This window comes from Amblyomma americanum, chromosome 1 (assembly GCF_052857255.1).
Source record: "Amblyomma americanum isolate KBUSLIRL-KWMA chromosome 1, ASM5285725v1, whole genome shotgun sequence".
In the NCBI taxonomy this organism is placed as follows: domain Eukaryota; kingdom Metazoa; phylum Arthropoda; class Arachnida; order Ixodida; family Ixodidae; genus Amblyomma; species Amblyomma americanum.
The window spans coordinates 60,313,989-60,331,562 of NC_135497.1; the positions used below are offsets into that span (position 1 = coordinate 60,313,989).

The following is a 17,574-nucleotide window of genomic DNA, read 5'->3' on the forward strand; positions in this document are numbered from 1 at the left end:
CGTCATTAGCCGAGCTCCATAACCACATAGGCACCTCGGCGGATGAGGTGCAAGTTGTGTTATCCCTTGAAGGAAAAAAAACGCGTGTTCTGAACGTCAGCGCTCGTGTACTGGTGCCATGCAGTTGCCTCCCGATATATGGTCCTTTTGTCCTGCTTGCATTTTAAAAGTGACGATAGTGTCTTTGTTCTTTGCCGGAAGGCTTCGAGTCGATGAGGCGAGGATATATACCTAAGCGGCCTCGCCCTTGACTTGTCTAAAACACCACTGCACTGAGTGGGCATCGCTGTAGCTCAGCGGATTATTGTGGAGCCAGATGTAATGTATATCTAGTAGCTTCTTTTAAATCTAGCGATAATGCTACAACTCTGAACTTTAAAACTTTTGGGGTTCGAATAACAGCGGAAAAATCACACAGGGACAAACTGTTTAACGATAACAAAAACATTGGCTATATTCAAGAGGCAATACACACGTCTTCTTCCGACGACTTTTCTTTTTGCACTGGCCCCGTCCACACGCTTTTTCACCCTCAATGTCTTCGTTTCCGTATTTCTTTACACCAGATGGACAGAAAGACCGGCGATCAAGCACCTCCGCCCGCCGGTCGCGCTCGCGGCCGTTCGCGCGGCAGGGCACGGGCTGTGGTCGTACTGCCCGGAGCACAGGCGGCACCTACGGTGCCTCAATTTCCTGCTGCCATGGCGCCGCCAGCGGCTTTGCCAAGGACGCCTGGTGTTTTGGGGCCTGCGACGGTGCCCTTGCCGGTGCCTTCGGTGGCGCCGTCGATGCCCGCCCTCGACAGCGTGGAGGGCCTGTCGTTCTCCATCGACAGCATGGCCATCGGACACGGGGCGCACCTCCAGCAGATGGCGGCGATGGCCCCTTCAGCTGTGGTACCGCAGGTAAGTTATCTCTTGTTTACAGCGACAGATCTTAAAGGGCCGTTGCCTATGTTTTAGGCCAAGGTCAATGTGGTTTAACGTCTCAAAGCGCCTGAGGCTATGAGCGCAGTGAAGGGCTCCGGAAAGTTTGGCGACCTCGGGTTCTTTAATGTGCACTAACATCGCACAGTACACGGGCCTCTAGAATTTCGCGTTCATGGAAATTCGACCATGGCGGACGGGATCCAACCCGCGTCTTTCGGGTCAGCAGCCGAGCTCCATAACCACTGGGCACCGCGGCAGCACTCCTGGGTTTTGCGTCGTAGTAGTAGTAATTCGCAACTGAAATATGGCTGTCCCGGAAAACCGTCCGAAGAGCTGTTACCGTAGACAGGGGAGGGTGAACGCGGAATGTGCAAAGTATTGAGAGAGCGGAAGAATATGCAATCGGAGTCAATTTATAACAACACCTGTTAAAGGCCCGTTAACTGGGATTCGCGTCGTAGTGCTACTCAAGAACTTAAAAGCGTTGCTCTGAACTAATCGCATATGCATGTCGCTCTCAAATTCTTTAACTCTAGATAATGAAATAAAGATAAACCCTCAGTTGGCCCTCAATCCGCCATTTCACAGTGGTGACAAAGAAGACAACTTGCCAAAGTTCGCCCGTATACATTAAACGTCTTAGCGCATTAATCTAATGACGAGAAGATGCTTCAACTGGAAATGGAGCTTTTCTACGCTAAGATGGTGCCGTGGTGCGCAGATGTCACCTTTGCCATGTTTTCGCGGGCAAAATGATGAGACCTCCTTTCCTGCGGTCCCAGCATGGCCAGAAATCGGCCTAACTGTCACCGTGCCGGGGGTATGCACGGCCTCACTGAGGTCGTCGTATAGGTCCGCCGGGATTGTTCGCTTTGGAAGACAAAGAATAGCATATCCACATTGCCCGTGTATATTGTGTATACTGATGCTGGGGTAACTGAGTGAATGACTGTATGGTGTGCACAGCTGGGATTGTTTCCAGGTTTTAAGCATTAGGAGATTGACCGTATGGGCTGGAGGTGTATATGTGAGACGTGAGCGTGTGGCGCTGTACACATAATGCTTGTTGTAGCGCCCAGTCTGTGTGAATATAAGACCACCGCCTCATTGTACGCCACCGTCTGGTTGCGGCACGGAGTTGTGTGATGTGTCGCGCGTACAAGCCGCCTGTCTTCGTCTAGCCTTGATGTCATGCGATGGGGGAGGGGACAAACTCCAGGTTAGATGAGACGGGGGTTGGTAACGTGATGAGAGAGATCGAATGGGGAAAGGCTGAATTGATGAAGTAGCCAAGCGTCCCTTGGAAGGCGCCGGATAATTATGCAATTTGTCGCTTCCGGAGAACGCCAGGAAGGCAGGTAAGAGGTAGGAAGAGACCGTTGTCATGTAGTCTGATTTTGACTGGGGAGGTGGAGAGAAGCTTCGTGTAAATTGTTTAGGTAGAAGCGAGCCATGTGAGTTGTTGCTGTGTAAGGAAGATTTAATTCACTCATAGCATGAAGATAGCTAAAGTCATAGTTATACATAAAGGAGGCCGGCGTGACTACATAAACAAATTGCCCTCCTATCCCAGTCTTTCCTGTGTCCTCAAAAATTATAGATCGCCTCCTGAAAATGCGGGAGACGAGAGGATTGATGACTTTGAGAATGGTCGCGACCATTGATTTCAGGCTGGTTATGCCTTGCGTTATGCACGAAATTTGTTGTTTGCATGATGCCAAACACACCTTAAATGCGGCTCATTGCTGTTCGAGGCAAGTACTTGATGAAGGGTGGTTGGATGAAGTTAGCTTGGGTGGTACAAGGACAGAGAGAGGGCCAGGATGGTTCCTGGCTGAGGATGACACCTGGCTGAGCAGTTGTTGACTTGGGCCTCCCGCACTAGAACAAGGTGAGCTTTCCAATCAATGAACGTGGGATTGGATGGTAAGACCTCAGCTGCTGTCCGCTTGTTCCGCGGCGCGGGTGTTGGATGTGATCGGGAAGGGGATTGCGGTGAGGTTATTTGCAGTGGAAATCGTTCTAGTCTGGCCCAAGTTTCTGTATGACGGAAGACCCAAGTTGCCGTATGAGGCAGGTCGAGTGTCGGTGCCCCTTCCGATCTGTGTCCAGGGGAGGATGGGGCCGGAGTGCTATGGAGTGATGTAGGATGAGGTTGTGGCTTTTGCGCGTCAAAATGGGTGTCGGTTGCAAGGATACGGTCCAGCGTTCAGCGAAGATGACATCAGTGACTATAGGCCACCTGTATACAAACTCGGTCCTTCGCTGTCGGACAGAGCACCTTGTATTGAAAGGGGGTGGTCCCCTCCGATGTGGTAGCACCACGGGGTGCAGGGATGCGGCGCTTGTTCAGGAAGGGTGGCTGCACAAGTGCAGCTGCGACAGAAAGTTGTTCTTAGCCTTTTAATATGCGATGTCCACACTGTAGGCACTTTTCGCGTTTTAGAGCCTCAGTTTGATGTGGTTGGCAGTCATACTGCTCGGACCTGTTTCCGGCAGTCAAAAAGATTAGGAGTGTTTTAACATCTGTGCGTGTCTGATGTGAGGGTTGTACGGGTTGTTGCAGTATTAAACATCACCTCGTTGATCACCTCAACAGTAGTATGAGTTAAGGCGTAAGCCTATCTTCGCTCATGAGTGCCGTGGACGGATGTCGTGGACAGAAATTTTTAGCACGAACTGTCAATCTTAAGTTGTGTGGTAAATAAATGTAAAAAGCTACGCAACAGTTCACAAGCAGTTAAAGTATACGCAATGAAATAAGATAGAAATGGTTAAAATATATACAGAGAAATAAAAACAAAAATTACAAAATACAAAAATGAAATAGTAAAAGTTAACAGAAATGACGACGAATAATAAAAATATTGAAAAATAGAGGGATAGTTGATTTTTGACATAATGAAATGACGAAGCAACTGTCTCACATACATCGGCGCACACACTAACACGCTGTAAGGGAAGTGATAGAGGGAGTAGAAGAAGAAAGGAAGTAAGAGGTTCCATTAGGAGATCTCCGGAATAATATTTACCAGCCTGGGATCTTTAACTTGCACCGACTTCGCACAGCACAGAGGCGCCTTTTGCATTTCGCCTTCACCGAAACGCGACTGTCCATGACTAATCGAACCAGGGTACTCCGGCAAGATAATCGAGCGCTCTAATCGCTCAGCCACCGCTGCGGATGAAAAATGGAGGGAAGAAACAGAGGACAGGGGAAGGGTTTCGTAATTGCGCTCTTAAGCAGATTTAGTGCATTCTTGTAAATTTAAGTATATTCGTATTGTGTGCGCCAGCTTTGTGTGCAAAGCTGTCTCCCTCCTTTTCTCTTTATGTCTGCTTGCAGCAGTTCCAGTTTGCAGCGGCCGTCACACCGGCCGAGAATGGCGACTGCGGCCGCCCAGAGACCCGGCGTCGCCGCGACGAGTTCGCCGTCATCGAAACGCGGCCTGTGCAGATAGATAACAAGAGGGGCACTTCGGGCAGCCCGATTAAGGTTCTGGCCAACTACTTCCGGCTGCTTTCCATGCCCCAATGCTGCATACACAAGTACCACGTGGAGTTCACGCCGACGGTGGAGTCTAGTCGCATGCGGCGCGCCCTGCTCGTGGACTTCATGCACATGTTCGATAAGTGCCTCGTGTTCGACGGCATGTCTGACTTGAAGTCGCCCAAGCGGCTGGACCAGGACATCACCGAGGTAATATCGCAGCGGCGCACCGACGGCGTGATCACCTGCGTCCGCTTCAAGTGGGTCCAGGAACTGGCCCCGTTAGACCCGGAGCTGCTGCGCCTGTTCAACACGCAGATGCGCCGCAACCTGGAGCGCCTGGACTTCGTGCAGATCAACCGGCACTTCTTCGACAGGCGCGCTGTGGCGAGCATACCTCAGTACGGGCTCGAGCTGTGGCAGGGGCTCGTCGCGGCCATCGGTCAGTACGAGTCGGGCGTCATGTTGGTGACGGACACGCTGTACAAGGTGCTGCGTCGCGACAGCGTCTTCGACCTCATGTCTCAGATCCAGCACGTCCCGAACTACAAGGACGAGTGCGTGAAACGGGTGGCCGGCTGCATTGTGATGACACCCTACAACAACAAGACCTACAGGGTGGACGACATTGACTGGGACAAGAACCCGGCCTGCACCTTTGAAACCAAGGAGGGGCCCAAGACGTATGCCGACTACTACCGGGTACGTGTTGCTACTAGTGCCATGGTATAGGTTCTGTGCAAAGTGGTGAATTAACTGATGGCGTGGTCATCATCACATCAGATAGTTCTTCCAATGTATTATGCCAGGAGGGTCCACTCCGAAGTGGTCCCCGAATTTTTCCAACTTTGTCTCTTTACCTGGCTCAGCCGCCTCTGACTCTATCACGTTTTCCTTCCTTTGATGTCGTTTTTCTGTGCCAAACAACTAGCTATCTGTTATTGAGATCATTTCGTTGCCTCACAAACATTTATCCATGTGTTGCAAAGCCCAGTGTATGTGAGAGTTTGTGCGCTTAGCAGTATAGCTGCAGGTACGACCGACACCGTCTGTCTTTGGGCGATGCCTTGTGCAGGACCATTACGAGAAGCGCATTCGCGACATGCGCCAGCCCCTGCTGGTGTGCCGTCCCAAGGAAAAGGATTTGCGCGCCGGCCGCACGCAAAACATCTACCTGGTGCCGGAGCTGTGTGTCCTGACGGGACTCACTGACGAGGTAGGCAGTTGGTTCGAATGTAGTGCTGTTTGACCTTTTCTACAGCGGCCGCTGTTTATAATGGGTCTAACACCTGTTTTTGTGACTTGGCCGTAGATGTCCGCACAGCCTAGAGGGGGGGGGGGGGTTAAGGAGGAGGCGGGGAGGGATCAGGGCATTGATGCGCCACACGGCGAGCTTGAATACTTGCAAATACTACGCAGTGTGGTGTAGAGGATGAGGTGCAGCGGCACGACGAAAAGGGGCTCTACAGTGACGGCGCGGTGCGGAAAGCGGAAAGTGTGCTATGTTGAACAGCGTAACAGTCAACCTTCGTTCTCTTTTAATGCGCGGCATACCTAAACGTTTGTCAATTTGTCAAATGACAAACCTCATGGCAATTCTAATCTTCCAGCCATAGAGCTAGGAACTATAGACCAACAATGCCTATATGGCTGTTCGAAACGTATACGGCTGTTTGTCTCTTTTTTGCCAGCGTCAGCTGTTAAAGTGGCAGGTGATATATAGATGTAGTTTGGCCATAAAGCCCTGCATTCTACCGCGTGATCTACAACAGCGTCAGCCTTAGGAGCTTAATGCAATTCAATTCAATTGTTACCTGCTGAACACAGTTGACAGGTTGCGGATTGCAAGGAGGGAAATCCAGCTTTTCGCATAAGCGGAGAGGAGGAGGGCAAGTAGGAGAGGAACGGCAGAGAATGTGGGAGGTGATAGGTCGCTAGATCAGATTTCACTTATTCATATGACCACGGCTGCAGTCGGATACACCTCAAGAACGAAGCGGCTTCTGCCCGTCAAAGGTTTTCCTTCCAGCCAACAGCGTCGGCCGATTCTCATGACAATGGAGTGAGCGGCTCCACAGTGCAGTGAGGAGAATATCCCTTTTTTATCTGCGACTCCTTGAATTGTCACGCAAAGAAGGTTGTGAGAACCACCGGCCAACGCCAGTGGTCGCAAGGGGGCCCTGGAACGGAGGAAAACCGCATTTTTCTACCGCTTATGATTGACAAAGTAGATTCCAGGGTCAAATGCAGAGCTAAACGAAAGGAATGACAGCTTTCGCTGATTAAGTGGTTAAGCTTTTCAGGGTAGCTCTGCTTAGTGAGCTTTTATAGAATAAGTGCCACCAGTTGCTTACAGGATAAGAGCCAGGAGAGCGCTCGGGACAACGGGAACATAGCTGTCGCAGTTCATTTTTACCATCTGCCACCGTCATTCGCGATGTCGTCTATCGAATGCGCCGGTCTGCTCTGCTGAAGTACCAGTCGTCCTGTTTAGGGTAGAGTGCGTCTGCTGTGAATGTTATGCTACCCCACCCTCCGCGGTTGGCCTGTGGTTAGAGCGCTCGGCTACTGAGCCCTCAGACCTGGCCTCAAGGCTGCGCGCTTCAATGTCGGCGAAACGTGGAACGTGTCCATGTACTGCGCGATGTGAGAGGGCGTTAAAGAATCCCGGGTGGTCGACATTAAATGCGGAGCTTAAACTCCCTCAATTTGCGATTGATATTTTGCTTCGTGGCGTGGACACTTGAGGGTGTATTCCGAAAGTGTCCACGGAACGGGCAGGTTCACTTCGGTACGCGCCGATTGATTCCAGCCCGAAACGCGGCCGTGACAGCTGCGTGGCGACACCTGACGTGTTTTTCAGGTTACGTCATATTACTATCATATTGCCCTTGTACTGCGTCAATATTAGGGTAATGGCATCAAGGATGGAACACGCGGACGCTGTTAGACACCCAGGTGATTTAAATTATTTTAATCCCGCTATTACGGCATCCCTCATGGCTTGTGTTGCTATGGGATGTTAAACCCCAAATACCGTACTCTTCCGTTTTAGTCTGGAAACACTATTATGATGGGTTATCCTGGAGCAAGATCTTGCGCTGTTTGTGGCTTTGTGCCATCACTGCCGACGGTGCCGCTATCATTTACAGACCTAGCGCCACCGCTTGGCCAATGCTCTCAGGCATAAAGCGTCACCAGCGCGCTCCGCCGTCCCTGCTCACAGCGCGCGACAGCCATCAGGGTCGGAGTCACATGAGCAATCGCTCATGCCGTGCCGTGTCTTTTCATGCAGTTGCATCTGAGTGGCTAAGGTTTACGCAGTTCTGCTTTTCCACATTTATAGAATTTAGGCGAAAATTCTCTGTCATTTTTATTCGCGCATGACCACATAAATTCGTAATTCTGTTATATGCATCGAGGCTATTCTAGCGCATCTTCCAGGGCGTTTCAATCGGCTCTAAATTTCCCCACTAGACGCCGGCTGATTTCTCTGCTCGGCCTCGGCCGCCGTTTTGGTTGAACAGGCGAAGCCCGTCTTAAAATTCCTCGATGGCGTTTCGACAGAGGCAGCAGTGTCCCTATCGGACAACGCTGTATTGACGCCTCAAATGTACTGTCTGTCTCTAAGCAAGCAAAAGGCGACAGTTTCTAGAGTACCCCTCCAATATAAACTTTTACGAGCACTTCGCAGGCGTTATGTTCCGCGGTGGTAAGCATCCGGAGATTCGCTCTCTTTCCTCCCACCCCGCGGGCGAAGGAGAGGTGCTTTGTTAGGTCACATAAGTGCTCGCTCTCCGAGTGTGTCAGTAGCTTCAAGCGTGCTACGCTGTATCCGTATCGACGTATTACCCGTGAAGCTTGCTTCCTTACAATGCGTAGCGTACTCGTGGGTGTGCTACGAGATATTCCTTCAGCGTTTTCCGTGATTGGTACGCGTTAACCGAAACGTTCACGATAAGCCGCTGCGCCGTGATCGGGCATCAAGATATGAGGCTCAATGGAAGCGGAGGCGGGAAATATCGTGCTGCAACTTCCTAAGCACACGTATTGCTCATGCGAGTACACCCTGAGCTGACTTGACAAGGTTTTACTGCATTACGAAATGGTACTGCAAAATGCATAGGACTTGGTATCTACTGAAAACCTGAAATTATTATTGAAAGGATGGAAAGCTGAATTGGGGGTTTGTGCATCTTCTTCATAAGGTTTTGGTCCCAATTGATTTGAAGGCGCTACAAACGTTTTTGGAGCAACGGTCTTGGGGACGGGAAGGTGTCAGCATCTTTTACGTCCCTTGTAGAACCATAAAGTGCGCCCAGTTTAAGCCATGCCCACATGGTTGTATGCACTTGGTGGCAACTTGCAGAATACGGACCCAGCGCTGTGTCGTGGTCGCTAAGAGTACATATGTGCTCCTACAAAATCTAGTTTGCACTATTTTTAAAACTGGTTTAGAATATAATGGGTATACGGGCCTTCCGGGACCCGACCGAAAATCATTGGCGAACTCTGAACCATTGGAGCTACCCAGAGAAGTGCCGCTGTCCGCAAGCCGCGTGGCTGACTGGTTATGGTGCTCGCCTGCTGACCTGAAAGACACGGGCTCGATCCCTGCCGCAGCGGTCGCATTTCGATGGAGGCGAATTTGTGGAGGCTCGCGTACCGCGCATTGTCAGCGCACGTTAACGAACTCAAGGTGGCTGAAATTATCCGAAGACCCTCCACTACGGCGTCCCTCATAGCCTGAGTTAATTGCTTAGGGGCGGCCATAGACCGCAAACCGCAATTGCTGTCTAATGGGCCCATAATTCCCTCGCAGATGCGGGCCAACGTGACCGTGATGCGGGACATGGCTCAGCACACACGCGTGGAGCCTTCCAAACGCTGGCGGAACCTGCTCGTGTTCATGGAGCGCATCAACAACAACGAGGCTATCCGCAACGATATGGACCGCTGGGGTATCCGATTCGACGACTCACTCGTCAAAATCGACGCCCGCGTGCTGCAGCCCGAGAAGGTGATGCAGGGCAGCAACACGTACCGCTACAGCGCGGCCACGGCCGACTTCTCGCGCGAGACGCGCGACCGGCCGCTGCACGTGGCCGTCGCCGTCGAGTCGTGGATTGTCCTCTGCCACCGGTGCGAGGAGGCCAACGTGACACAGTTCGTGCGCACCCTGATGTCCGTGTGCCCGCCCATGGGCGTCAAGATCAGGCAACCGCGCCTGGTGCTGCTGGACGACGACCGGCCCTCAGGCTTCGTGTATGCCCTGCGCCAGCTAACCAGTGGGGGCAATATTGAGCTGGCTTTGATTGTGCTTCCCAACAGCCGAAAGGACCGCTACGACATAATCAAGAAGGAGGCCTGCGTCGACCTCGGCCTCCACACACAGGTCAGCCGAGGCTATTGTTCTTTGTCGCCCGAAGTGGGGAGCGAGATACAGTACAAACTCTGGATTCACTTTCAAGACTTATCACGAGTCTGTTTTTGTATACTGTAAGATGACCAGTGTACAGGAGGCCTGTGGCTTCGTCAAGTGGTCTTCATGACAGCTTTTTCTGCAGAACTCTGGCATCCTGTATATTGTATTTGATTGTATTATTATGATCATTACAGAGCACCGAGCCCAGCTTTCTTGAAACACAATTGCAATCAGTTGGAATATGTGTTCCCTTTGCCCTTTGTAAGGAAAATAGGGAAATGGTGTGGTGTGCTTTTTCAGGACTCAAATAATTTAGAATTAGCTCATTTCAGTTGTTCTTCGGTTTGTTTCGTTTCTATAAATGGAGGCTCCAATGGGCCATAACTGGCGAGAACGCTGTGCGCAAAGAGAACAATCACTTCGTTTCACGTGGTGAGCACCGAGCAATTCTCTGGCCAAGAGCTTCACTGTCCAGTTGGTCGTGCTGTAATCTGTATTACTGTCAAGATTATCTGTCTTTCTGTTGTTGCCAGGAAGAAAGAAAAGGAAATTGCACAGGCCTGCTCACTGGCTCAAGCCGAGCCACAATCGCTACCACGTGCAGATAGTAGGAGAGTTGAAAGATGGGATAGGAAGACAGGATAGTAAAGACGCGGTAAAGACAAGGGCGATCCCGGAGGTAGTGCCATACCGGGCCAACCGGTGTTGGGAGTGAAGGATCCTTCAAACTCTCCGCCACATTTCCAAAAATAAGTCCAATTGGACCCGTAACAGACACTCTACGGGGTCCGGACATCGATACAAGATTAGCTGTTGCCTCTTTTCCCTGCGCTGTAAACACTTACGCCAGGAACGATGCGAGGGTTGTCTAGGTGTGAAAGTTGGTCGACGTGTATGTAAGTGTTAACGTAGCAAGGAGTTGTAGGGTCAGATAAGGCAAGTAGACTGAGGAAAGCAAATTCATGGCAAATGCAGTACAGTGCATAATGGTGACGATGGCACTCATTGTTTTCTGTACACTTTCCAGGTTATCCTCGCCCGGACCATCGGCAACCGCAGGAACATCCACTCGGTGGCCACCAAGGTGGCGGTGCAGCTTAACTGCAAGCTGGGCGGCGAGGCCTGGTGCCTGGAGATCCCGCTGGTCAGCACCATGGTGATCGGCTACGACACCTACCCAGACTCGAGCACGCCCAATCGCTCTGCGGGTGCCTTCGTGGCCAGCATTAACAAGAGTCTGACGCGCTGGTACCAGCGCGTCTGCTTCCACGACACCCACGAGGGGCTGGCCAAATCACTCCCTTCGCTGCTGCGCGATGCACTGCGCAAGTACTCGCAGTGCAACGATGGTGCCTCTCCCGACCGCATCATTTTCTATCGCGACGGGGTGTCCGACGGACAGATCCCCCAGGTGAGCGTTTATCGTGGTACTCTGTTTACCTGCAGTTTTAACGCGACAGCGTCAGGGGCCTCGTTACCCAGGACACCCGGCGTTATAGTTGTGAGCGAAAACATTCTCCGCCAACGCTGCCCCAGTGTTCGACTTAGAGTGTTAGCAACGGGAGCTCTGTATTTGCATCGGCGTGCTCAGCAAACGTTAAGAGTAAATACGAACGTTCGCGAATGTTTCGTTTCCGGAAACATCCCTTCTGAGACGCAAGCAGCGCCGTCTACCTCATGGATTTTGCACTACTGTTGCAGTTTATAGCCAGCTTCGCTATATCAGGTATATTTCCTCGTTATGGGAGATAATGAATATTTAAACGTGTGCAGTACAACAGGATGAATCGTTTGACACCAACCGGGACCCCTTCCGACAGGCGGTTCGGCCGCAATTGTCGCCTGAACATCCTTGGATTGTACGGTTTGGGACGAGAAGGTCGTCGCTGCGAATCTCGCACGTGTTTTGGGCTTCACCTCAATTTTCAGTTTTGTCCTCCGGAACGTGTCAAGTCATTTGGCACCACTATTAACATTCTCCATCAAGCTGGTGGCCCCTAGAATGTATTCAAATGATGGCGCAATACTAGCACTTATATAATGAGTCGAAAGTATAGGTATCTATTCGGGCGCTACGCACACACTTTCGCTGTAATGTACCGTGGTCACGTGGTAACTGTTTTGGTGAATTTGACTTTCATTGCATACGGACGCGTCCTTGACAAACGTAAGTAAAGTCACGAGCATGACTCTGGCAGGTGGTGCCCACAGAGCAACCCAGGAGGCAGGTGGGCCATCTAGTTCACGTGGCCTTGAGGCGTCGTCGCAACCTGCCTACCGGATAAAGAGCAAGCTACCCATCATCGCAGATGGCAGTTAATGATTGGTTGCTCGAAAAGAGAAACATGGGGCGCAGAAGGGCGCAGCCACGTTTCTCACTGCTTAACCGCTGCACCACTGCGCCAGGATGGGTATGAGGAGTGCCATGTTTCTATGAAAGTATAAAATGACCTTCTGCATATATGGGAATCAACCTTTTTCTTTCGCGTCATATCGTTAAGGCGGAGCTTAAATGTTCTCTCCAATATTTGTACCGTGACCATTGAACTGTAATGTTATTTCTTGGCTTTACGAATGCCGAATCTTTCTAGTTTTTGCCCATCCTTCCTGGACCATTCGACATCTGCAGTATTATGTAAATATAGTCAAATAATGTAGGTGCATGAGTAGTGTAATTAAGGTTCGTAGTGCAGGCATTTTGCGCTGTAACTGCAGTGGTGGCGAACATGCGAGATTTCCGGAGCCCTTCAGTATGGCGTCCCTCTTAGCGTAACTCTCTTTGTTACCTTAAACCCATGCAATCCATGAACCATAAACATCCAAATACAAGCGAATCAGGTGTACAGATAAGCTGCCTAGCTAAATTGTAATCGCTTGCTACATAACCTTTGTGGTTATTCGGAGAGGCTCAATGAGAGATACGTAGCTGGCCGATGCTAAGGTCATCCCCTCAAAACATTTCAGTAGAGTTTCTCTCGACTTTCAGCAGAAATACATCGAAAGTCTACTACTGTCAGCAGGAGTTCTTGGCAGGGGGTGTCAGTTCTTAAGAGTTTTCAACATTTACTGGTCGATAAGCACACCCACCTTCTGTTTGCACTTTCAGAAAATCGAATTTCGAAGGCGTGACTATGGCCTGGTACATGGCACCGTATGGCCTCAAAAACTAATTTGCTTGTATGGTGCTGGCGTCCCATCATCTTATCTCTCCCGCCTGAGCAGGCCATTTAACGTCGCAGAAAGAATTTGTCTAACCATCTATCTAGATAATAACATGATTGACCTGTTTTGTGGCGTTTGTCATCACTGGTAATAAATACATGGGCGCGACGATCCATTGCATCTCGGCAAGCATTTCGCGGGTTGCTAAAATGACCTGGCGAGACAGACTTCGTCATATTGGCTCTGTAAAACTTCAAGTTATTGATAAATTTTTGCTATAGCGTGTTTCGTAGCTGGGAAGAAAAAAAAACATTTTGGAGCGATCAGTTGGAGTGAGGAAATTTGACAGCATTCTTCTTTGCCTCACCAGTATATTTCTGTTTTCATTTTATTATAATTATATTTCTATTCCAATTCTGAGTCCATTGTCTTCCACTACCAAGTCTACTCCAGTTGTTTTCTATGCAAAATCTGAGATTGCGGCGAGTCCTCGTACCACTACCGGCGCAGTGCGGGAGTGGTTATGCGATATCCTTTACAAAAATTTTCTATAGATAGTCTATAAACATGTTATAGAGACTGTTGTTTCCTAAAGATATATATGTTTTGTCTATTCATACTCTATAGGCAGTGTACAGAAAAAAAGTCAACTAAATGTGTATGGTCATAAACATATAGAATGTGTATAGACTGCCTATATGATTAATATTGCCTACAGACTTTTCTCTAGCATTTGTCCACAGAGTCTATAGACATTATAGACAGAAGTCTATGAACAGGCCATAGCATTTGTCCATAACCAGTCTATAGACTTTATAGACAAAAGTCTACGGTCAGTCTATTGATTGTCTAAAGGAAATTTTTGTAAGGAATACCTCTACACAGGAAGGTGGCCGTTTCGAACAGAGCCACCGGTGGAGAGCCACGTTGTTCTTCCCGACCTATGCCAGAAGGAGTGGATCCAGGAAGCTTCAATTTCGCACACATCGTTCTTTGTTAGGCTATGTATTCTGAGCATGGGTCTGCTGCTTATCCTCATTCATCGACCCACGTCTTGCTCCTCTCCCCTGCAAGGGGACAGTTGACAGGTGGAGGGTGGAGAGAGGGAAGCCCCTTTAAGGTGGGTGCTTCACGTAGACAACTGGTGGCGAGTTTTCCCGTTCATGGCCCATTTAATTCTATCACATTAAAAAAATTGGAGAGGACACGTAAGCTTCGCTTTAACGGTGTAACGCGACAGCGGAGTTTGTTAGGCTCTCCATTCTCAGCAGTTTGACACCTTTGAACGCATTTTTATTTTTCAATTGTTTCAGATAAATAATTGATCAATTACACATCCTATATTGTCTTAATTAGCATTGTCAAGCATTAGCTGATCATTCAGAGAAATTTGACGTCTTTGAACACCGCTTCTTACGTTTTATTCTTTTCTTTATTATACCAATTTTTCAAATGAACTCAATTATTTCATTAACTCCTCATCGCCTATCCCACACCAGTGAATCGTCGATCGGTAGAACCGCAAATTGGCTTGATAGGAGTTTTTACACAGCCCGATTATAAAACGCCGGGTATAATTCCTGCCGCGAGCTAAGCTCGAACTTAGTACATTTATGCTGCGCGAAACGCTGAATCATAAGAGACAATCCGGAACATTGTGCGGAAAACGCTTGGCACGGTAAGATTTGTTTTACGCAGCCCCAATTATTTTCGACATGAGGGGCCGAATACGACGACGCCTTTTCGACCGAACGAGATGTATACTCAATCGCCTAAAAACGTTTGGCACTGAGCGTACCAAAGCTGCATGAAAGCTGCGAGATATGGTGTAGTGGAGGGCACGAGGATAATTTAGACCACCGGTGGCTCATATTTACAAGCTGTTCTTTAACTTGCATTTACATTGCAAACTACGCGGGTATTTTTACATTTCGTGTCCGCTGGAGATGATGCGGCCTGCGTGTTGCAAGTGTGATGAAGCAGGAAAGTGCAGTAGTGGACCACGCTTAACTTTTTGGCGAGGCGTTGTAGTGATTACAGAAAGCTATTATTCCACAGTAAACTTCGATTTTCTTCAAGACGGTAACTTTTTATCGCAAGGCTTGCTGAATTTCGCACTAATAGAATAGGATTAGGAATCAAGAGGCTGGAGCTCTGAGCATCTGCCATGTACGTACGCAATGATTTGATTCCCGGAAGTTCCGAATAGCATGAGAAAATGTGCAGATATTTGAAATTTGGCAGATGGCACCTGCGTGGGCGGCCCATTTTCCATGAGGATGTCATCATGGCTAGAAAGTATGTGACAGGCATGCGCGTCTTGCTGGAGACCAGGCTCGCGGCAATACAGTGCGGTACTCGAAAGTTTTAGCATAATGTTTTTGGTGGTTTCCACATGAGATGCCAGAGGCTGTATGATGTGCAACATGTAAATTCGATGTTGGAATCCCGAGCAAGTCGCGATAAGCAGATTCGACTTACGCGCGCGATTCCACCACGTTTCATCAATCTACACATACATGGCTGCCACTGCAGCTTGAGTGAAAGCTCCTGGTGAAGCTCCTGGTTACTATATGCCGCTAGCTGGAGCCCTGGGTAGCGCATGCGCAATTGGCTCCGGCTCGGTTTTTTTCGGTAATGGGTAAAAATAGCATGACATTTTTCGCGGTTTCGTGTCATTACGATCTTGTCATCACGACAACGTTCAGCATCAAAAAATCTCGCAGTGGAAATAATGAGGTGCATGTGGGGTAAATTATTAGAGCCAAAAATATTCAGCATCAAAAAATCTCTTGGGGCAAATAATGAGGTGCATGTGGGGTAATTTATTAGAGCCAAAATATTCAGAAAGTGAGCGGGGCCGGGGCAAAAGTGGCGCGAAATTCAAAAACACCGCAAATGGGCGGAGCTAATGTGTACCGCCAAATTTGAAAAACCGGAATTTGAGACGGAGCGACGCATGACACCAGATTTGGAAACGAAGCGTGGCACAAAGTTTTTAAAATCAAAATGGGCAATGATGAAGCTTAATTTAGGCAAAGAGTGGCAATGAGGGGCGAGGAGTGTCTGCTCACGAATTCCCCCAATGCGGGTGCTGCAGTGATCTTATAATCATTTTTAACTGTGTTATAAATTGGTCTCACAATCCTCCGTTTTCAGTCCTGCACTTTTAACCGTATGTCACCTCTCTAGTTTTGAGCCACCAGTCGTCCAATCACTTTTTGGTAAGTTCCAATGCCCTCTGCTGTCAGCAGAAATGCACTGGCAGGTGGTGCTGGTGGCGGCAGTGGGCGCGACTGAAGCGTGTCTCGGGTGTGCGCGGCGCAGGTGATGGAGTGGGAGATCAATCCGATCGTGGCCTCGCTGCAAGGACTCTTCCCTGGCGTGAACCACAAGCTGGCCTTCGTGGTGGTGACCAAGCGCATCTCGACGCGCTTCTTCCTGCCGAGCCGTGAGCACGTGACTAACCCGCCGCCGGGCACCGTGGTCGACAGCGAGGTGACGCGCCTCGAGCGCTACGACTTCTTCCTGGTGTCGCAGAGCGTGCGCCAGGGCACCGTGGCCCCGACCCACTACAACGTCGTCTACGACACGACGGGCCTCAAGCCGGACCACATGCAGCGCCTGGCCTACAAGCTGACGCACCTCTACTTCAACTGGCCGGGCACCATCCGCGTGCCGGCCCCGTGCCAGTATGCCCACAAGCTGGCCTTCCTGGCCGGCCAGTCGCTGCACGCGGAGCACAACCCGCGCCTCTCCTCTACCCTCTTTTACCTCTAAACTGCACCGTTCGTGGTTTGCCGACGTTCACCGGTGTGAGGAAGGTGGGAAGGGAGGTTTACGCCCTCTGCCTCCATCTGGACACCTGCGCACAGCATCTAAGGAGCACGGAAAGAAGCTAAGCAGGTGTGTGTGATCGACCACCGCATGTTCCTATGACAGTTCATGAACGAATCGCCGGCGTCTAATAGAAGCAGGGAGGGATTCAGCCTTAATATGGCTCTCTAGTAGGGGTTGATTTTTCAGGTGAAAACTCACTGGCGATGTGAAGGGCGTGTCAGATGATTGTGGAAAGGTTCATTCCTGAGGCTTTCGCTGTAGGAGGTGCTGCGTGGCAGCAAAGCTCACTGATTCAATGTTCATCTGTACTAGATGGCACATTTTTTTGCGCTTTACCGTAGGAGAGCAATGAATCCGATATGTTTTGTGCAATTTGAGTCCCTATTTTACTTTTTTCAAGATTCATTTTCAAAACCTCTGTGAGCTCTTAAGGTGACTGAAAGCCTGTTTTCTTTTCTCCGGAAATGGTGAGTAATGCATTGTGCTTCAATTATATCTGCTTTATTTTTTCGTTTAGTTCAACATGCTTTATGTCACAACAAATTGGGGAACACTTTTCTTTCCACCAATGGTTTACTTTCTAATTTCTTGCTTTTCTTTTTCCCTTCATTGTGTGCCTTTTCTTGTCAGTACTTGGTTTGCTTTCCAAATTTGCCGTAGCAACTTTTTTGTTTGTTGTGTTGTCTTTACATGTTGCTTTGCTTTGAATTCGTGTTAAAACTTCATGA

At 49.5% G+C, this 17,574-nt stretch overlaps 1 protein-coding gene across 1 annotated transcript; it reads left to right on the forward strand.

Moving 5' to 3' along the window:
• Positions 1-701: 701 nt before the first annotated feature.
• Positions 702-17,152, forward strand: LOC144099343 (piwi-like protein 1). The gene is made up of 6 exons (XM_077632606.1): positions 702-905; positions 4,276-5,121; positions 5,495-5,635; positions 9,242-9,814; positions 10,872-11,255; positions 16,334-17,152. Exons 1-6 carry the CDS (start codon positions 702-704, stop codon positions 16,784-16,786), a joined length of 2,601 nt encoding a protein of 866 aa, XP_077488732.1. The 3' UTR covers positions 16,787-17,152.
• Positions 17,153-17,574: the final 422 nt, after the last annotated feature.

What these genes read in the sequence shown, in the direction of transcription:
- LOC144099343 (XM_077632606.1), top strand. Translation starts at nt 702, where the DNA reads ATGGCGCCGCCAGCGGCTTTGCCAAGGACGCCTGGTGTTTTGGGGCCT. An exon ending in CTTCAGCTGTGGTACCGCAG is followed by an intron (nt 906 to 4,275) that starts GTAAGTTATCTC and finishes GTCTGCTTGCAG; the next exon opens with CAGTTCCAGTTTGCAGCGGC. An exon ending in CGTATGCCGACTACTACCGG is followed by an intron (nt 5,122 to 5,494) that starts GTACGTGTTGCT and finishes TGCCTTGTGCAG; the next exon opens with GACCATTACGAGAAGCGCAT.